This window comes from Nilaparvata lugens, chromosome 1, assembly GCF_014356525.2.
Source record: "Nilaparvata lugens isolate BPH chromosome 1, ASM1435652v1, whole genome shotgun sequence".
In the NCBI taxonomy this organism is placed as follows: domain Eukaryota; kingdom Metazoa; phylum Arthropoda; class Insecta; order Hemiptera; family Delphacidae; genus Nilaparvata; species Nilaparvata lugens.
The window spans coordinates 96,698,805-96,721,179 of record NC_052504.1 but is presented as its reverse complement, the minus strand read 5'-3'; the positions used below and the strand labels follow the sequence as shown (position 1 = coordinate 96,721,179).

At 36.2% G+C, this 22,375-nt stretch overlaps 2 protein-coding genes across 2 annotated transcripts in view; both read left to right on the top strand.

The window, feature by feature from the left end:
- LOC111059864 (protein pinocchio) overlaps nt 1-22,375 on the top strand; it is a 384,086-nt gene that overhangs the window by 139,988 nt on the left and 221,723 nt on the right. The gene's annotated exons all lie outside the window — the stretch shown is intronic.
- LOC111055790 (ragulator complex protein LAMTOR3-A) lies at nt 5,984-19,033 on the top strand. The gene is made up of 5 exons (XM_022343074.2): nt 5,984-6,136; nt 8,380-8,414; nt 10,165-10,223; nt 12,065-12,198; nt 17,523-19,033. The coding sequence occupies exons 1-5, from the start codon at nt 6,128-6,130 to the stop codon at nt 17,655-17,657; spliced, it is 372 nt and encodes a 123-aa protein (XP_022198766.1). The 5' UTR covers nt 5,984-6,127; the 3' UTR covers nt 17,658-19,033.

The window sequence follows — 22,375 nt, the reverse complement described above, 5'->3', positions numbered from 1 at the left end:
ATAGCTGAAGGCTCGATCACTTTATGAATTTCTGCTACAGCACTGATAAAGTATTGGTTGAATTCTTCAGAGGATACAGTTGTAACAGTAGACTGAGCAGGCTTGGAATTTTTTCGAATAATTTTCCAAGCCGCTGAGCATTTATTGTTAGCCGATTCAATAAACTTGACATTATGGTTCAGTTGAGCCATTTTCAATTCACATCTGTACAGCTTCTTAATATTATTGTACGTCAACCTAGCTGAGTATGTACCTTCTTTTTTTAATCTATCATAGGCAATAAGAACACAATTCTTCAAGACATTCAAAGCAGGTGAATGGATATACTTTTTCTTTACTTTATTATTATGGCCAGGTGTGCGTTTGACAACAGGGAAAGAATCTAAAAATAGTCCATTGAATCTATTGAAGAATGAATTAAAATTACATTCAGCATTATCATGTACGGTAACTCTGCTCCAATCAACCAAATTAAGCCTATAGCAAAACCAGTCTAAAGCACTTGAAGTGACAGGCCTGAAGCTTTGTACTTGCAAACTTTTTCCATTACTGGGATACTTACTCACTAAAAAATTAGATTTTACATAAAAGCAAAGTGCATCATGATCACTCAATGCAACTGGATCAACCTTCACAGAGAATGATTCCGGTTTTAAATCTGTTGCAATATTATCAAGGGCTGATTCAAGTCTAGTAGCTTCAAAATTAGTGAGATATAGGTCAAGGGACTTCAAAAGATTGATTAAGTCTGACCTTCGGGAGTCCATAGTTAGAATATTTACATTGAAGTCTCCACCAATTATGAAATTGTACTTGTGTTTGTATTTATTCAAAGACAAAATAAGTCTCTCCAATGCATCAAAAAACAGTTCTAGATTGCCATTTGGTGATCTATAGATTACTATAAAAGAGCTTTAATCTTTTAACAATAATACCTGCGAATTCATGATGAATTTCATGACAGTGAGAAGACAAATCAAGAGCTTGTACCTGATTGGCATATGTATTTGCAATAAATATAGCAACACCTCCATTTTTAAAATTTGATCTACAGAAGGCAGTTGCAAGTGAAAACCCTTGTATTTGAACTAGATTTAAAAAATCTTCTCTAAAGTGCTCAGAGAAACACAGCACATCAAAAGCTTTTTCCCGATTTATCATCTCGATTTCATCTATTTTGTTATTCAAAGATTGCACATTACAATACATTAGAGAGAAAACATCATTTCTAGGAATATTTACATTGTTTTGTTTAAATAAATGAAAGGAGTTATTTCTAAAAAAGAAGTATTTTCAAAAGATTGATGTAAGGATCGAAAGGAAGAGTTAAATTCTTGACTGATGACTGCAGGGATCGTGACATCAGGAGCTGGGCTGCAGGGCGCAGGAGAACTGGAAGGAATAGGTGAAATAGGAAAAGATTCAATGTATTGAATGAGAGGGGATACAGTCTTTTCACGGCTCACAATTACTTGCTTCTCCGTAGAAACCTCATCACTACTCCCATCACTTACAGACACATTGTCAATACCATTCGTAACAGAACGCTTAATCCACATTGTCAAGTTTTTCGACAGTTGTCTTTTACCTTGTCGATTAAGATGGAGTCCGTGTCTTGTGCGATGAGATCGCTGAAGGAAGATGTTGACATCTTAATAGAATTATTTAACATACTGCTTTTCGAGTAACAAGTCTTAGGCACTGTTTTTGATGACGCGGGTCTATGAACTTGCGCTTCAACGATTACTTTATTTGATGCGATCCTATCCGAAGACGACACATTATCAGAGAGTACTGAAAACCGATTATTCACTGTAATTGCACTTTGATTCGTCTCAATAACTTTAGTTCTAGATCTAATAGAGAATTTAGGTGTAATGAAATTGTCCTTCCTGTAATGTATTTCGCTCAAAAAATCAGTGTTGTTGGCATCAGCTTGAATAATTCTTATAATTCCATTTTTATTATTTAATTCCTCTTTTAAACTTTTATTAGTTGAATGAAGTTCTTCTAAGCGAGCCTTTAAAAGTAGTAATTCCTCATCTGCTTTCTTTTCATTAAATAAAAAGTCTTCGAGAGCTTCCCTTCTTCTGTTTTTTTCGAGTTCCAGCAGTTTGACCAGTTCATTATTTTCTTTCGAAATAGCGTCCCTATCATACAAAAGTTCATTGTAGTCGGAGATAGTCGAGTCCAATTTATTAAGACTTGAACAATGTCAGGAATTAAATCAACAACAGCATCGTTAGTGAATTTATCTGCAATAATAGACAGAGTTCCTCTTATATTCACGGCTAAATCTATAACCAACTCATTACAAAGTTCACTGTTTATATTATTGATTTCTGACTCCGCATCTCTGATCAAACACTCACGCATACGGCGAGTTGTCATAGGCCTATTCATTTTTAAGTTCGAAACCGTAGTATTGAAAGTGAGGTTATACACTTTGAAATACTATTTATAACTCACAGAGTGGGGATAATAATTATAATTCTGCTTGAAAAGCCAGCAGTTATAAGGATCCGACACGAACAATTTCGATCAAATGCAATTCAAGATGGCGGCTAGAATGGCGAAAATATTGTCAAAAACAGGGTTTTTCGCGATTTTCTCAAAAACGGCTCCAACGATTTTGATCAAATTCCTAAAATAGTCAATGATAAGCTCTATCAACTACCACAAGTCCCATATATCTGTAAAAATTTCAGGAGCTGCGCCCCATCTATGCAAAGTTTGATTTTAGATTTTCAATTATCAGGCTTCAGATACAGTTTAAACAAAAAAATTCACGTGGAAAAGATTGATCATGAAAATCTCTACAATAAATGTTGAGTAACATTTTCACCTAAAATTGAAAATAAGCTTGATGTTCGAGAAAATAAGATCATTAAATTGCAAACTATTGGCAACTGTTGATTCTATTAATTCATTCACTATGAAGAGCTATAGCAGACTTCGTGTGTCTGCAGCGTTATTGTCCTGTCACCAGTTGGCTTAGATCTTTAAATAGTAGTCTTGAGTTGCGCGGGAACATTAGCGTCAGTTGTTCAATTTTCATAACGGCAAGGAAAGTTGTGTGAGTGCGCCACACCAGATTTTTTCTTTTGAATAGTAATTATAGTAGAACATAATATCTATACAGTTTCAACTATCATAACATTCAAGAGACGTGCTTCAACAGATTGAAGCAGAAGTATATTAAATGAAGAGATAATTGATGGATTTATCACCTCATTCAAAGAAACAGTATACTATAGATTATTTACTACTAGTAGTTCTGTGAACAGTAGACCTCACGCAGTATTCTCATCCACAAGTACCTGATTGAAACTATAGACCTTATGGAAATACAGCAATAGACTGGCTTCTCCACACATCTGTGTAATCACTTGTCAGCTGATTTATGATGAATAATTCTTTAGTCTAATTTTTACTTCAATATTGGCGTATGAAGGAGGCTCCTTTTCCTTTTATATTATCCTTGAAAATGCAACATTTCAAAAAACCTTGTATATACGTCGACGCGCAATTAAAAAAGGAACATACCTGTCAAATTTCATGAAAATCTATTACCGCGTTTCGCCGTAAATGCGTAACATAAAAACATATAAACATTAAGAGAAATGCCAAACCGTCGACTTGAATCTTAGACCTCACTTCGCTCGGTCAATTAGATTAAACTGAAACAAAATTATGGAATTGAGTTGCATTTTCAGAATTTACCCTAATAATATCACCCACGTTATGTAGGCTGTGCTACCTAGTTAGTTATAATTTTCAACCCAGTTCGGTGAATGCCACTAGTTATCATGGAATGATGCAGGATAGCAAGCTTAACTGGTCCCAACATACAGAATCAGTTGCCCAGAAAGCAAATAAATCACTGTGCATTTGTGCAACTAACAGGTACTATACTCTATGCAGAATTAATTCTTACTTGGGATGGACATGCGCAGCAGAGTAAGCATACAGCGGGAGGGATACAGAGGCGCGATGTTGCCGTTTTGATGCGGCCAGCGTTCTCCAACTTCAGGTGACTGTTAATGTGCTCATGCTACACATGAGAAGTTTATGTCTGAAAGCAGTCAGATGACTGACAAATTGGCAACTGCGCTTCTACCTATGACTCTATTAATCACTGTAATTGGCTCCAAGTCTAGAGTAAATTTGTACGGACAATAAATGGGGGAGTACACAGGACACTGATAACCACCAACAAAGCCTATGTCCGTTCAGTCATGGAATATGGCAGCGAAGCATTTGCTACAGAAAGTGAAACAGCAAAGAATAAGCTTTCTTGCAACCAAAACAATGCCCTCAGAATAGCATGTGGTGCCGCTACATAATAATAAACATAACCTACATAATATTTGAACAATTTAAGACAAAATTAGGAAATTGAAGAAGTTTTGGGCAGTAGCCTTGTTTTTCTTTTCCATCTACTGTATTGTTTACTCTATCCAATAAATAAAATACATCAACATCGCACTAAAGAGTCAAACTCAAATTGAGCCACTAGAATCTCGTAGAAACATGGCTGTAATGAAGTTCTTTGAAAGGTCCCTTAGGGTTGGAGATACATTTTGGGACAACTATAGAGCTGCAAACTCTTGTCTCAAGACTCAATGCACACCTCTAGCCCATGAAAAATACAACATTGACATAGAAGAAACATCACCAAGTCATGGTTTTTAGAAAGTAAATTTATTTTATTTAAGAGAGTAGTGAATAATGAGCCCGGGTTGATGGTTAGAAATTTATACCGTACAGCAGATTAGAAATGAGTGTCAGAATAACCTTAATTCTTTGGAAAGAGTCCAGAGTTAATCATACATCAAAAAGGGTGATAGTGAAACTGGAAATAAGGTGGGAAAAGGAATATTGTTTTTAAAAGTATTCAAATACTCACCGGTAAAAGTGATCAAGACATTTGAGGAAAACGTAGATTGATCTTCCAAAATTTGCAGTTTTAGAACAGGGGAATCATGATATCAAACATTCAATGAGTAGAATGTCAAGTCCCAAATTTGACAGTACCATACCGGTACTGAATTCAAAGTTATTATTCAGGAAAATTGTAAACAATAATACTACTAGACATTGAAAATTGTCAATAAACTGTCTAGCGAAAAAATACTTGCTCTGATCTCACACTTCTGAAGGAAGGTCACATGTTCCAAACAGGAATAAATCAAGAATTCCTTGCGTGACTTGATTAGCATTATTCTAATATTGATGGATTGTGTTCCACTTATCCTATTTCACAATAACTTAATATGACTATGAATGTGACTTTAAATTCATGAACCACTGCTGGAAGTACACTGGAATTTGTAGTATGTTAACGGGCTACTTGACCAACTAACTAATAATTTAATTTGCCAAAGTTCCTGGGTTTTTATTTTGTTATGGTTAAAATCCGAATGCCGCAATACAAGTTCTAGTTGCAACTAAAAACGATAAAAAATAAGAGAGAGCCGATTTACTGCAAACTGCATCTCTCTCCCACAGTAAAATTCTCACTTGTGTTGCGTTCACACTCACACACACAAGCAGCAAAGCAACATGCCTGCAACAAGCCGCCAACTGTCGCACCCAGGGACAACCTTCAGCGCTCCACCTGGGTGTTTGATCAACAACAATCATGACGAAACTCCTAATTTCAAATACTAGATTGATTAGATAATTCAATAAATGTGAAATATCATTTTTCAAAACTCAAAATCCACCCCTCACTCAGCATTAACTTGAAATTTACGCTTTAACTAATTTAATACCATATCAAAGAATACGCGATACTGTGCCCAAAGTACACAAACAAAAAAAATCTAGTAGAATCAATAATATTTTATCATAAATAGAAAAATTGTGCTTTACTTAAAATAACAATTTTTTTTAAATTGATACTTCTGTAAATGCATTATTATAGGGCATAAACCAAGTTCAGATTCAAATGGCTTTGCTCTACACCAATTTTTGTGGCACTGGTATGGCAGTATCAACATAACCTATCACTTATGTCTCCAGTCAGCATTATTAGCCCAATATAAATTTCTATTGAATTATTATTACTTCTTAAGTATTATAGCAATCATCCTAAAACTTTTGATCTCATCAATTCGTTGAAATGGGAGAGGTAAGTATCTAGTATTATTTTTCTATCGGAGGTTAGATAAACCATGATAGTATTATTTTAATCTTTATATGCTAGATAGGGTTAGCTTAAATTTTTCTATTCTTCATTTATATTTTACTCTGAAACGAAGAAAGTTTGTAACTAGATTTCTGGTTTTCAATCTACTGAATTATATCACTGTATAAATGGGAATAAATAATTATGATAATCAGTAGGTACCGTAATCACTATGGACCCTAATACAATCATCAACTATTTTTACCTTTGATCATTCTGGTCATTAATATTTGATTTTTCAATTAGAAAATATATTATAAACTTGAAACTAGATTAAATCCCTGATGAGAATTGGCCAAATCCCTTATTCCACCTTCTATTTATTCATGACCAGTTTACTGGATAAATGGTGCCAAAAAGGCAAGATGGCCAGTAGTTTACTGGTGATTTATGAGATGATTTAGCAAAACTGTAAAGTCTACAGACTGGATGCTGAGTCTTCCCCTCATTCAAACAGAGCCTATTTCTCTTGAACCACAACTTGGCGACATCATAGCCCGCAAACCGTTCAACCGTCTGCTCTCTTGAGAAGATTGTGGTGTCATCCACAAACAACAGCACCGGTCCAAGGAGCCCAAGATCATTGATTATGGCCGGAAAAGTAAGGGGCCAATCACCGTTCCCTGTGGTACACCATGATCAAACTGCATCATCTGCAGGAATCGTGCGGTTTTACTTCAGGACATCAGGAAAACAGCCATGACTTAGACAGACATTGAGCACGTGAGACAGAGGCAGAGCAATTACATCTGCAACACACCAACTGTAACTCCTTTGATTTTTGGACTGTGGGAGTCCTTGACGCTGTTCATAACACAAACAACATTCGCCGGCCTGATTTCTCTCCACCTTTCAAATTTCACTTGGTTGTTATTGCAATCAGGAGTACTATAGATCACATCATTAATAGAAGCAACAATCCTTTCCACCTCTCCAATTAAAAAGCCATTGAATTCATCTGGTGTTGCTTTACATTTGTGCTTTGAACCAACTTTGGAGATCCGATTCACAAGGTCCCAGGCAGCTTCACATTAGTTTCCTGCAGATTTAATTTTGGCCATGTTTGCTGCCGTTTTTGCAGCATCATCCTCAGCTCAATAGGTGGTGCTCTTTGTTCTCAGGTACTGGGTACAGGTAGAGGTTGTGAAGATTAATTCTATCGCCCTCATCATTACTGAGCCCAATCCTACAGCAACAATCAAATTCCTGATATGTGCCAGCCGTGGTGTGTACCAGGATTTATTTATTTATTCGTGTACAGAATCACAAATCATATAAATATGATTAGGAAGGAACAACAGGCTTGGCCCAAATCTATTCCATTCCCAAATTTTGATAAATTAATAAAATGTCCAAAAAATAGGTTTTGTTTCTACTGTAAAACGTTTATCATCAATATTGTTAGACCTCCCATGATTCCTTATAGGTTTTCTAGAAGTTCTGGATTCCACAGGGAAATGACTGTTGAAACACAGTTGTTAAAGAAAGCACATTGCTTTCTCAGGCTGATGACAATTTTCAGAACAGTTCCCCAATCAACACCATCAAAATAAGCTCTGAAGAGAGGCAGTTGGTCTGCCCTGACAGTACGATACGTGATTGGTTCAATATCTGGCTGTCCAGCACCAGAATCACTCACCAGCTCCAGGCGCAGGTCCATCACCACTGCATCATGGTCAGCAATGAGCGGATCAATCACGGTGACTTCATGCTCCCAGGTGTTCAAAGAAGTTGCAAGTGTGTCCAAGCACGGGCCACCACGAGTCGGTTCACGGTTTGTGATGAATAGACCATGACTCTGAAGAAGATACTCCACGAGTCGGTTCACGGTTTGTGATGAATAGACCATGACTCTGAAGAAGATACTTGAAGACAAAGAACTTTTCATCTTCAACCTGCAGGTTATAAATTTCTATAAATATGATCATACATATGACTATTTAATGGGTCCCTAAAAAATATAGGAAAATTCAATTTTTGTGCCACAATAGCAAGACCACTAAATTATTCATCTGCTTTTATTCTCTGTTTCATGAGACTTGAATTTGACTCTCAATATATTTATATTTCAGGAAATAAAAACTAAATCAGAATCTGCTGATTTTTTTCTGCTGAAATTATCAGATCTGCTTTTATTCTCTGTTTCATGTGACTTGAAATTGATTCTCAATATATTTATTTTTCAGGAAATAAAAAGGTTTTTGACCAGCCTGCTGCATAAGTAAGTATTAAACACACTGCTACTTTTCAGATCTGTCCAAGTTGTAGATTAATAAATTGATATAGATAAATTCGTATTAATCGTTTAGTGAAGAATTAATCGTTATAAGTTGAACATATTACGTGTTTACAATATAGTTTTGGCCTGGCCTGTTTTTTATCATTTTTTTTATTGCGGAAGATGCCCACATGAGCTTCTTGCCTATGCGTGGTTAATGGGAAGTGCGAGGTTGGTTTGAGATGATAAAACGTCCATGCCTATTCGATGGAATTCAAACCCCGCACCAGGTGGCACTAGCAGACTGAAGGGTGCAACGCCTTAGTCGTCTCGGCTATCCTGGCCTGCTATTTTCATCAACATGCTCTTCTGTTGAAAATCAATAATGTTGAACCTAGAGGATGTATATGAATTTAAAATAATTAAATAATGCATATCAATTAATCACTTTTAGCTGTTCTTAATGAATCATCTCTCTGTTTATAGTTGGCCAAACGAAAATGGGTCCCTCAAGGTCAAAGCTTGCTCTTGACACCACCACCCGTTTCTACCAACACTGTTGCCACTTTGTACTAAGGGTGGCTAGTAAGAGAGAAAGTGAATGTGTGTGTGAGAGAGGGTGTGATAGTAAAGTGTGGGGAGTATTGTTTGTCTTCTCTGTCCAAAGCCTGGATGAAGTGTGATGGGAATCAAATGAGAATTCATGCGAATTGAAAAATGCAGAGTGAAGTGGGCATTACAAGAATATTGACTAAAATAAATAAAATTACATCACTACACTTCCAATTGATTATTATAAGTCTTCAAGTAACCTTTATGAAGTAATAGCTCAGTTTATAAATAGTTGCATTTAAAAAGAAAATCTAATCATCATTTTAAAATTGGATTTCTTGATGTCATGACTCAAGAAAGAGTTATACATTATACATAACAATATTCTTTCCTTCATTTCATGATGTTGAAGAATATAGCGGATGATGGGAGGAGGTAACGGGGGATGTTATTGTTCTAACTTCAAAGAATGACACAATAGAACTTTTGAACCTGACGTGCTCAAAAGAATTTGTGACAGGTAGTGTCGGAAAAGAGGAAGAGGGATGGTATGAGAAGGAAAGAGTGATGTTCAGGGTGTAGAAATATAGTCAATGTATATAGACTGGTCGAGTGAGGGGTGGCCACCAGTGGCAACATTGCAGTGGCCTTGAGAGACCCATTTTCGCTTGGTCAACTATAGTTACGGTACTTTTAAGCCCAATTAAGGTTTGGAAAATGACCTGTCGACTAGCTATAAACATATTATTTATTGCAAGGATAGCTATAAAAGTGATTATTCATGCTTATAGTATAGAATTGATATCAAAGCAAAAAAGTAGTTTCAAATAACAACATTTATTTTTTATTTAGAAAGATGCGTATGTGGAGTAACGTAGAATTGATATTAAAGCAAAAAAAATTAGTTTTGAATAACAAAATTTATTTTATATATGAAAATATGCATATGCGGAGGAACATACCAAATTGATTGACTTTTCAACACAGCGTGTATTAAATATTTCCCAAACATGTATTTACATGTTTTACAAAACTTATTTTCTAAATAACAAAATTCATTTTCTATTTGGAAAGATGCATATGCGGAGGAACATGCCAAATAGCCTTTTCAACACAGCTTGTATTGGATATCTCCCAAATATACTAAAACATGCATTATGTTTTTAATTCAAAACAATCCTTAACATATTATCTTTTTCAGGGTGGAAGGTTTATATTGCATTGCAATCACTGATAGAGATGGGGTTCCAATGATCAAAGGTAATTGAAAAACTACACTATTACAGTACCACTTTCCAATTAGAATAATTTTAAATTAGGAATAGAGCAGTGAGGCATGCGCAGTTGGCTTCCTCCAACTGCCACCCGCTCCCGCGCCAAAAAGCTAGAGATTCAAATCTAGTAGTCTCCATCCATGATGGTCTTCCACTTGCTGGATGGATTGCGTTCAACTGTAAAAACTTAATAACAAAAAACTCAGATTAAGATGGGAGGTCAGTCATAGAGCTCAAAAAACATTGTATTGACTGAAGAGGATGAAGATCCAGGGAGTAGAGTGCCAGACTAACAGGCTTATCATAGGAACAAGAATAAATTCAGAACTGGCGCACATTTCCACAATAATTATAGAACAAGACATAGGGAAGAGTTGCGAGATGATGCACACAGGACCACCATGTATGAGAGAGGAGTAAAGAGTGCTGGGATTCGACTGTACAATAAATTACCAGCTAACATAAGAGAAAATACAGGACGTGAATTCAGATTATTGATAAAGGAGCAGCTTTTGAGCATTTGTGCATACTCAATTGATGAATTTGTAGCACATTACGAGATGAGTTAGGCTGCTCAGTATTACTATGTACATATTTTTATGTAATTTTGCTATCTAAAATAATTGAAATATGACTTCATTTGAATACATATTATCAACATATCCAAATACCCCTTCCGTGGGTGGTAAATTGGACAAATAATAATAATAACTTATCACGAAGTGCCCTCTCAAAGATCTCCTGCTCAATAAAATACACCGGCAGCCTGCTGTAAGGCTCAACTCACACTTACGCGACTCAGGTCGAGAAGAGACTCGACTCTAGTCGAGAGCATGTGTTTTCAAATGGTGACAGTCGCGGAGACTAGAGTCGACTGGTCTGAGTGTCACCATTTGGAATAACACAGACTAGAGTCGAGTCTCTTCTCGACCTGAGTCGCGTAAGTGTGAGTTGAACCTTAATCTTGAGTGCACGGGCAGGGAAGCTATCATGCGATCGAGTCAGTCCGACATGAGGAAAAATGATGTCATTCCTCCTCCTTGTGTAAGAAACTTGAATTTTACATCCCACAAGTGTGGGTAATGGATAATCAGAAGGTATTCTGGCTGTACCAGATTGGTTGGGAAGCTTCAGAAGAACTACTCAACCTCGTTATGCTTGGTGACCAACACGACTTCAAGGTTTCCAGACAATTGATTGGTATTTATTTTATTATTGATATAACCGGTTTGACTGTTTGCCTTTCTGGTTTATGCTTTTTCCATTCTCTCTTCTGAGAATTCTGGAATCCTGCCACTGCTGTCTTCAATAAAATATTGTTTTTCTTCTTTATTTATACTATTAAATCAATCAATGTATTAAGTATACTTATTCCTACATACTCATTCTTAAATATACATCAGCACAATGTATTATCTATTTTATAATCAGAATATTAATAATACATCTACAATATAAGTGTATTCTCTATTATTTACTTCTATGAGCAGATTAAGCTTATTATGTATAAAGTGGAACCCCCCCCCCTACACACAGATGGATAGTCTAGTAGGGGGATTCCAAAATATGTTGTATATTGTATTTCTTATTCGTGTATTATGTTTTTTTTTGGAAATAAACTGAATTGAATTGAATTAAAGGTTATTGTCTAAGACCTATGTGGATCTCTTCGCTGAAGGATCAACTTAACAGACCACTCTGTTCTATAATTGTGCTCCACTATTGTTATATTGCAAAAAATATCTACTGATTGATTTCAAGAAACCACTGTAATTGAATATACGATTGTGTAGTTGATTTTGATAACATTTTTAATTTGTGTTTCAGTGACAAGTGATAAAATGCCGGAAATGGCTGTTCGTCCATCTTTTCTGTCGACTTTTGCGATGGCCACCGACCAGGGAAGCAAACTCGGTCTGGGTACCAACAAGTCGGTTATCTGCATGTACTCCACCTATCAGGTAAGCCTAAACATAGATCACAAGTAGAGAAATAGTTAGAGAATACGGTACAAATAGAATGTCGGCCTTAAGAGGGAAAACAATTCCACCAACAAAACAATCTGTGAACTTCTTGCTTTATCACAACAAAATTCTGAGTTATTCGATTACAAGTAGAGAAATAGTTGACCGAGCGGAGTGAGGTCTAAGATTCAAGTCGACGGTTTGGCATTTCTCTTAATGCTTATATGTTGCGCATTTATGGCGAAACGCGGTAATAGATTTTTATGAAATTTGACAGGTATGTTCCTTTTTAAACTGCGCGTCGACGTATATACAAGGTTTTTGGAAATTTTGCATTTCAAGGATAAAACAAAAGGAAAAGGATTTCTCTTCGAACACTAATATTACCGTAAAAATCAGACTATAGAATTATTCATCATAAATCAGCTGTCTAGTGGACTATAATACTACCCGTTCAAAAAAATCGAACATCTTGAAATGTATCTTTCCATCAACGTTAGTAGACAGTTGTCTACTAACTTTGTCTTTCCATAAGCTGAGGCATAGCCACCTTTAATACAAGGCCCCGGCCTACGATATTGCAACGTCGCAGTGTAGGCCTAGAATCTAATACATGATTGGTGAAAAAGATCAGATTGTATTTTTTTAAATCTTTTTAACCAATCATGTATTAGATTGTAGGCCTACACTGCGACGTTTCAATATCGTAGGCCGGGGCCTTGTATTAGAGGTGGCTATGGCTGAGGCCATGATTCTAGTTTGGAGTTATTGATAGAAAACATTTTTCTTTTTTAATCTGATGATCAAAATCGCAACAAATATTATTGATAAGAAATTGATTTCTAAAATCATGAAAAGTGAGAAATGAAGTTTGTAGGAAATCAGCATTATGGTAGTTTATTTTGTTAATTTCAACAAACCGATTTTTCGCCCAACACGACAACACAGAATGTTCTCTGATGGGTTGATTGGATTGGCAGCTAGACCTGATAACAGCGCTCACACTCACATTCCGGGACAACACGTCACGGTACGATAGGACAGAAAGCTCTATGTTTATTTAGGATTTTTTTCTAGACATTTTAAATTGATAAATTATTTATTAAGCTTTAAGAAAACATAACAACAGGTCAATTTAACTTACTGAGCACGAGGTCTACTGCTCACAGAACTACTAGTTAGCAAAGACGGTACTTACTTATTTACTTCCGATGTCTTCCTCACGGTCCTTGGATCGGGGAACCGATTATGGTCTCCTCTGTCAGGGTCGTCAAGAAGGTTTATAGAGTATCTTGCACTTTTCTCCAAGGTGGTGGTACGTATGCTCCTCCATAAATTCGGTCACTGCATAGCATGGTCTTGCAATGAGGTATTTTTACTTTCCTTGCCCTATTACCATAGGTAAGGAAAGTATTGCTTTCTGAAAAAATTAAGGTACCCCAATTTCTAAATTTCTATACGTTTCAAGGTCCCCTGAGTCCAGAAAAGTGGTTTTTGGGTATTGGTCTGTGTGTGTGTATGAGTGTATGTGCGTCTGTGTACACGATATCTCATTTCCCAATTAACGGAATGACTTGAAATTTGGAACTTAAGGTCCTTACTATATAAGGATCCAACACGAACAATTTCGATCAAATGCGATTTAAGATGGCGGCTAAAATGTCAAAAATGTTGTCAATAACAGAGTTTTTCGCGATTTTCTCAAAAACGGCTCCAACGATTTTGATCAAATTTATACCTAAAATAGTCATTGATAAGCTCTATCAACTGCCGCAAGTCCCATATCTGTAAAAATTTCAGGAGCTCCGCCCCATCTATGCAAAGTTGGATTGTAGATTCCCAATTATCAGGCTTCAGATACAATTAAAAAAAAAATCAAGTGGAAAAGATTGAGCATGAAAATCTCTACAATCAATGTTCAGTAACATTTTCCCCTAAAATTGAAAATAAGCTCGAAATTCGAGAAAATGTGATCATTCAATTGCAAACTGTTGGCAACTGTTGATTATATTAAATCATTCACTATGGAGAGATAGCAGACCTCGTGTGTCTCCAGCGTTATTGTCCTGTCACCAGCTGGCTAAGATCTACCAAAATAAATAGCACAAGAACTACCTTATTATTTATCTTTCAATGTTATTACATTAGTGTCATTTGCATTGTAAATAAATAAATAAATAATAAAATAAATCTTTGAATAGTAGACTTGAGATGTGCGTGAACACTAGCGTCAGGTGATCAATTTTCATAACGGCAAGGAAAGTTGTGTGAGTGCGCCACACCAGATTTTTTCAGCTGTCTGTGGAATGTTGTCCGTGAATCCCTCAAAGTCTTTAGGCTATCTGGTATAAATAGTTGAAGAAATGTGAGCCTGGGTAGGTAGGTATGTTCTTGAATTTGCTGAGCCGGTGCTGCGGATGTCAATGCTCAGTTTGCTTCTTGTGTTGTGTGTGTGTTGATTATTTCTGAAATTCGGGCTTGAGTCTATGGCAAGGATTATGGTTTCAAGTATGTAGATTAAGACCGCAGTTAGTTTTCAACAAATAATGGTCTACAGTGCTCCAGTGCATCTCTTAGTATGCTTCGTGAGGCTTTTTTCTGACTGGGTAGAACCATAGAGAAACAATAGCGTAAGTAGATATCCTTGGTATAGGGCGTTTATGTCGTAACTTTTACTGTTATCCCAAGCCGATTACTGTTGATTATTGTCGAATTTTACTGTTTTGTTGGGGTAAGAACGGCATAATGTGAGAGACTACCAGTGTCACACAGCTTCTTGGGAAGGAATTACATGAACTATCGGCTTGAGATAACAGTAAAAGTTGCGACATAAACGCCCTATACCATGGGATATCTACTTATGCTATTGTTTCTCTATGGTAGAACTCTGTCCATGTGCACCTGGGCTGAAGCTTCCCAGGTAACAATGCCATATCGCAGCTGTGAGGCAAATAGATTGGCGATAAATGTGGTACAGATATCAGTGGTACATCTTATTCTACGAAGTACATATGTGGCTGAAGCTTGTTTCTTACACAAGAGGTCGATATGTTTGTTCCAGTTCAGGTTCTTGTCTATCATGATACCAATAAATCGTGTGCAATGGTTCGTATTTATAAATAGAATGTCCGCCATAAGAGGGAGAACAATTTTACCAACAAGAATTCACGGCTGATCTTGCTATATCACAGCAAAATACTCGAGTTATTTGAAAATACATTGAAGATTAAAGAATGATCACATTGGATTGGAGCGGCCTCTAACGACAGGACAAGTGTGTTGTCAGGACTTGTGTGAACACACACGTTCCTCATGCATGTTGTGTCATCAGCGAAAGGCTTCAAACAATAAAAATCTGGTGTGGTGCACTCACACAACTTTCCTTGCTCATATTTGAAGCTATGATCAGACTTCTCTATATGTGTATATATAAATTGTTTTCAGAGGTACTTTTTCCTTTGTGTAAATTGTGAAATTCGAAAATTTTTTTTAGTCGTCATTTTTTTAAAGTCGTCAAAACAGCTGTTCTACAGATGAAATATCTCGTGTTCTTTTTATGAACTGCGCTACCTACCTACCTCATGCATGAGAAGGAGGTTACTAAGTCCATTTCTCAAGGATGGGGTAGACCCCCCATCAGTTTCCCAGAGTGGAGACTCATGCCAGTTGATAAAGCTAATAAATAACCATACAGGATATGAATTTGAAAAAAATCGGTCAAGTTATTTTTGAGAAAATCGTGAAAAACATGGGTTTTTAGTAATTATCCGCCATTTTCCTCAAGAATATTACAGAGCTCCTGCAATTTTCCCAGAGATGAGACTCATGCCAGTTGATAGGGCTTATAAATAGCTACCCATGGTATGAATTTGAAGAAAATCGTTGGAGCCGTTTTCGAGAAAACCGTGGATAACATGGTTTTTTAGTCATTATCCGCCATTTCTCAAGAATATTACAGAGATCCTGAATTTTCTCAGAAATGAGACTCATTCAGTTGATAGGGCTTATAAATATGGTATAAATTTGAAGAAAATCGTTAGAGCCGTTTTCGAGAAAACCGTGAAAAACATGTTTTTTTAGTAATTATCCGCCATTTTGGATTCAATTTTATTGAATTTCTTATTGTCGGATCCTCATGGTATAAGGACCTTAAGTTTAAAATTTCAAGTCAATCGGTTGATTAGGAATGGAGTTATCGTGTTCACAGACATACACACACACACACATACACACACACACATACACACACACAGACCAATACCCAAAAATCATGTTTTTGGACTCAAGGGACCTTGAAAACGTATAGAAAACTTGAAATTAGGGTACCTTAATTTTTTTTGGAAAGCAATACTTTCCTTACCTATGGTAATAGGGCAAGGAAAGTAAAAAACAGCTGTTTGACAGCAGCTTCGTCTAAAAAAATGAGCCACTGGGAAATCCTATACTATTAAACGAGCAATTTCTGTTAGATGTTTGTATGTTTGTATTTCACCGGATCTCGAAAACGGCTCTAAGGATTCTCACGAAATTCAGAACGTAGTAGGTTCATAATATAAAGATTCGATTGCACTAGGTATCATCCCTGAGAAAACTCGCTGAAGGACATTGAAAGGATGATTATTATCCATCCTTGGAAAAACAGCTGATAATAATTATTTCGTCGTCTGTTGGTGATGGAAGTGAGTGAGCGAGTACATGTTTGGTGGACTTTGTCAAAATTATGACTCAGCTGTTGAACTTTTGTAATCATTCAATCAGGAACTTAGTGCCGGTTGCAAAAAAGCCGGGTTATTTTCAATCCTGATTAATTCCAGTAGATCCATCTTTTTGAAATGGTCTTCTCTGATTTGGTTTACGTGAAATTAATCAGGATTAAAATTTAACTGGCTTTTGTGCAACCAAACATTTTTGCATTCCTCTGGGAATTAATCTCAATTTACTGTGATTAGATAGAACATTTCTGTATGAACTATGAATGTTATTATAATTCCTTCTTTCGTAATAAATTTTTTATGCTTTTGTACTCCAGAGCGAAGCTCGGTCCCCGATATTTACAAATTTTAATGGCACAAAAATAATTCAACCTAGAGCAGCAAAGAAAAGATGAACATACAAAAACCTAAACTCAAAAACTTTTGTTTGAAGCCTTTCGCTGATGACACACCATGCATGACCAACATGTGTGAACACACTTGTCCTGTCCTGAGTGGCCACTCTTATTAGTTGATTTTCATCTCAATTTTTTTTTCATTCATATTACAGACTAATTTTACTTGACAAATTTCATTCAACTTATCGATTGATTTCTCTTGTTGTTTCAGGTTGTGCAACTGAACAACCTGCCGTTCATCGTGAGCTTTGTGGCGAGCACAAAATGCAACACTGGCCACATTCTGGCCCTGGACATTCCCCTCCAGGAGCTTCTCTACGATCTACGAACTGTCATCGAGCCATGAAATCACTCTGCTCTTTCTCATCATGTATTATTTATGCTAGAAATCATATTAATTTATACTCTTGGTCCTGGTTTCTAGAACACCGATTGAATTTAATGGGCCATTAAATCTGTATGTTTAATTAAATAATGCAATGAACCATTAAAACTCAAGTTTAATCAAATCTATGGTTCATCAAATTGTAAAAGTCTAAAGGATCCATTGAATTTAATGAGTGTATTGGAACACAATATAATATATCAACTACCCTTCTATTTTATCACAACACTACTTTCAACTCTTCAAGAGTTATTTTCAAGTGTAAATCTGAAAATGGTTTACACTTGAAAATGGCTCTTGAAGAGTTGAAAGTAGTCGTTACCTGAAAGGTTACTTGACATATTGTATTATGTTTGAATATCTCTTTTCTGTATAGGGCTACTTGTAATATGAATATAAAGAAAAATAAAAATCTCAGTACCCTTTTAGAAATATTTTATCACAACATGTTTCGGACATTATGTAAATAATATTTATTTATATAGAAATATTTCATCCCAACATGTTTCGGACATTTATGTAAATGATATTTATTTATATAAATGTCCGAAACATGTTGTGATAAAATATTTCTAAAAGGGTACTGAGATTTTTATTTTTCTTTATATTCATATGTTTGAATACTTTCAGTAGCCCTAAAAATGTGATTATTTAATAAGTGTTCTAGTAACCGGGCCCTAGACTGCATAAGATAGTTTGAGACTGGAGCTTCCATCTGACCAATAATGGGCGGCGTTGCCAGATTGTATGTAATTAGGAATTTCTCATTCAAGCCCTTACGACTGAATATATTCAATATGACAACACAATCAATGCCGCGTTGTCATACCAAACCAAGAAACAATTAAAATATTAATACTGCGTTGAACAAAGAAACCAAACTCCATTTCTTCCTCATTTGTATTGAATATCATCAGTCACATATAACTTGAAAATTTCGCAATTTGAGACAATCTGGCAACGCCGATGTTTGCTGAGGTGGAAACTCAAGTCTCAGTGCCGGTTGTACAAAAGCTGGTTAAATGTTAACCGTGATTAATTCCACGAGAACCAATCACAGAAGCCGTCTTTTCAAAAACGCCTTCTCTGATTGGTTCTGGTGGGATTAATCACGATTAAAATTTAATCGGCTTTTGTGCAACCAGGCCTCAGCCTATTTTATTAAGAGAATAAATGAAGTAAATACCCTATGTCACGCATGTGTGAGCGATGTTAAAATGAGTCCTGTATAAACAAAATGTATTGTATATATTTATATTTTTGTTGATGGATGTTGCAACTGAGATTTTCATTGAAGATGTGTAACTGATTTTAAATAAACGTTTGAGTATTTATTATTTGATCTTATTTATTATAAAAACACAAGATGATCTCTCAGCGTAAAGCATTACTAGCTGTCTTCAAGTTTGAACAAAAATGTGATCTTTCCCGAAGTTTTTCAATTGGAAGTTTTTGAATAAATTAACTTTATATCATGGCCTCAATGGCTTTCATCAGCCATTGTAATCCATTTGAAATAAATGACTTAAAATAACAGTTCCACATATTTTTCAATATAAATTATAGAAAATTACTACTAGGCCTACTCTTGTAATATTTTAATACACACAGTATTAGTTTCAAGCACTTATAAGGCTCACCTACGCGACTCAGGTCGAGAAGAGACTCGACTCTAGTCGAGAGCATGTGTTTTCAAATGGTGACAGTCGCAGAGACTAAAGTCGACTGGTCTGAGTGTCACCATTTGGAAACACATGCTCTCGACTAGAGTCGAGTCTCTTCTCGACCTGAGTCGCGTAGGTGAGCCTTATAAGTGCTCAACACTTAGACACTCAGACCAGTCGACTCTGCGACTGTCACCATTTGAAAACACATGCTCTCGACTGGAGTCGAGTCTCTTCTCGACCTGAGTCGCGTAGGTGAGCCTTATAAGTGCTCAACACTTAGACACTCAGACCAGTCGACTCTGCGACTGTCACCATTTGGAAACACATGCTCTCAACTAGAGTCGAGTCTCTTCTCGACCTGAGTCGCGTAGGTGTAAGTTGAGCCTTATAAGTGCTCAACACTTAGACACTCAGACCAGTCGACTCTGCGACTGTCACCATTTGAAAACACATGCTCTCGACTAGAGTCGAGTCTCTTCTCGACCTGAGTCGCGTAGGTGAGCCTTATAAGTGCTCAACACTTAGACACTCAGACCAGTCGACTCTGCGACTGTCACCATTGAAAACACATGCTCTCAACTAGAGTCGAGTCTCTTCTCGACCTGAGTCGCGTAGGTGTAAGTTGAGCCTTATAAGTGCTCAACACTTAGACACTCAGACCAGTCGACTCTGCGACTGTCACCATTTGAAAACACATGCTCTCAACTAGAGTCGAGTCTCTTCTCGACCTGAGTCGCGTAGATGTGAGTTGAGCCTTATAAGTGCTCAACACTTAGACCAGTCGACTCTGCGACTGTCACCATTTGAAAACACATGCTCTCGACTGGAGTCGAGTCTCTTCTCGACCTGAGTCGCGTAGGTGTAAGTTGAGCCTTATAAGTGCTCAACACTTAGACACTCAGACCAGTCGACTCTGCGACTGTCACATTTGAAAACACATGCTCTCGACTAGAGTCGAGTCTCTTCTCGACCTGAGTCGCGTAGGTGAGCCTTATAAGTGCTCAACAATTAAACACTCAGACCAGTCGACTCTGCGACTGTCACCATTTGAAAACACATGCTCTCAACTAGAGTCGAGTCTCTTCTCGACCTGAGTCGCGTAGGTGTAAGTTGAGCCTTATAAGTGCTCAACACTCAGACCAGTCGACTCTGCGACTGTCACCATTTGAAAACACATGCTCTCAACTAGAGTCGAGTCTCTTCTCGACCTGAGTCGCGTAGGTGTAAGTTGAGCCTTATAAGTGCTAAATGTTGTTAATTATGGCCGCTCAACTTGTCATTTGCACCAACGTTCAGTGAACCGTTTTCCGAGGTCGGAAGATTATCAGGTGAAATTCATAAAAAAATATCAGTGTTATACGGGAATAGTAAAAGTAAATTAGTATGGCTTTTGTTGGTGGGGAGTCCCTTGCGGAAAGGTCCCACCGCCCTGAATATAATAATTTAAGCCATAATTGGGCCTTAAGACTGTCATACTTCAGCCAGGACCAACAGTTTAACGTGCCCATCCGATATCAAAATCAAATCATTTATTTGCCATACAATAAATACATATTCAAAACATAATAAAAGAAAATACATAATTTTATAATCAAAAGTATAAAATAATTAAAATAAAAATTAAGCATAAATAATACCAAAATCATAATTAGATTCTCAATGGTAATCCGGCATCACCAGCAAAAGGAATCAAGCCTTGCCCGCTGGTGAGAGTTGCAATCAGCTAGTTACATTGGTTGTTTCCTAGTTTTATACAATAATAGAGAAAAAAAAAATAATCCACGCTTTAAAATATGCTTTGAAAAATTAGACTATGCCTTCAATTGAAAAGAAATAGTTTTCTCTTATCCAATTTTTTAGTATTTTGTAATTAATTTTTGCTTCCAGATCAAAAGGCAATTCATTTATGAATCTTGTACTTATATAAATGAGCTGTCTTCTAACTACTGTTAGTTTTGTTTTATAAATTTTATATTTATAGGTTGTATTTGGTCTTAAATCATAACACGGGACAAGAATAGTGTTTTACGATAACTGAGTGTTTATGAATGAAATTTAATAAATTTTGTCCACTCTACTACCACGAAAAACGGTTGATCCAACTAATTGTGTATAATTGTGGATTTAAGTGAAATTTTTGACGATTGTGGAGGAAGATTTTTGTTTGGATTTGTATTTTGAAATTGATTAATGTGATAGATTCAAAATTGTAGTAGATACGTTTTTTGGATTCAAAATGGTGTGTGAATTGAGTTATCATTTTTACATAACCTCTAGACTGTGTATTCCAAATTAAGGTTTACAGCAGTTTTGGGCGAATGACTGTTGTTTTTACCTGGATTGTATTTGTATATGAATAATAATAATCGTTATAATCTTATTTGGTGCACATGAATAGTGCAGCTGCCATAATTAACAGCATGCCAGTGATGATGGAATAGAAGTAGCTGTTTGAAACTAGCCTAGATATAATCACAAATGAACAAAGAATACATCATGAATGCAAATCAACAGTCCAACCAACATAAAAAATACACCTATATTGCGGATAATAATTGACTCACCCTCGTAATTAATTAAACACTCAAATAGAACTATGAAAATACTTTATTTCACATGGTCTCATTACAAAGATGTTTGTAACTTTACAAAATGAACAATACTCTTGGAAAAAACTAAAACAGTACCAACAAGCATAAAAAGTATAATTATAAATTGTTTATTCTAGTTCAAGACAAAATGGAATAACACAAATCTCCAGTACAAGTAACAGAATACAAAATAAATAACTCAAATGTCCAGTTTCACGAGAATCCAATCAAATTTAACCACCGTAGAATAATGTCCTCAATCGGAATCAATTTTACAGGCACATGAACGAATATGACAATTTTATCAATAACAAATGCAAAATGCAATAACACAAATCTCTAGTACAAGTAACAAAAGATAAAATAACACAAATGTCCAGTTTCTTGAGAATCCAATCAAATTTAACCACCGTAGGATAAT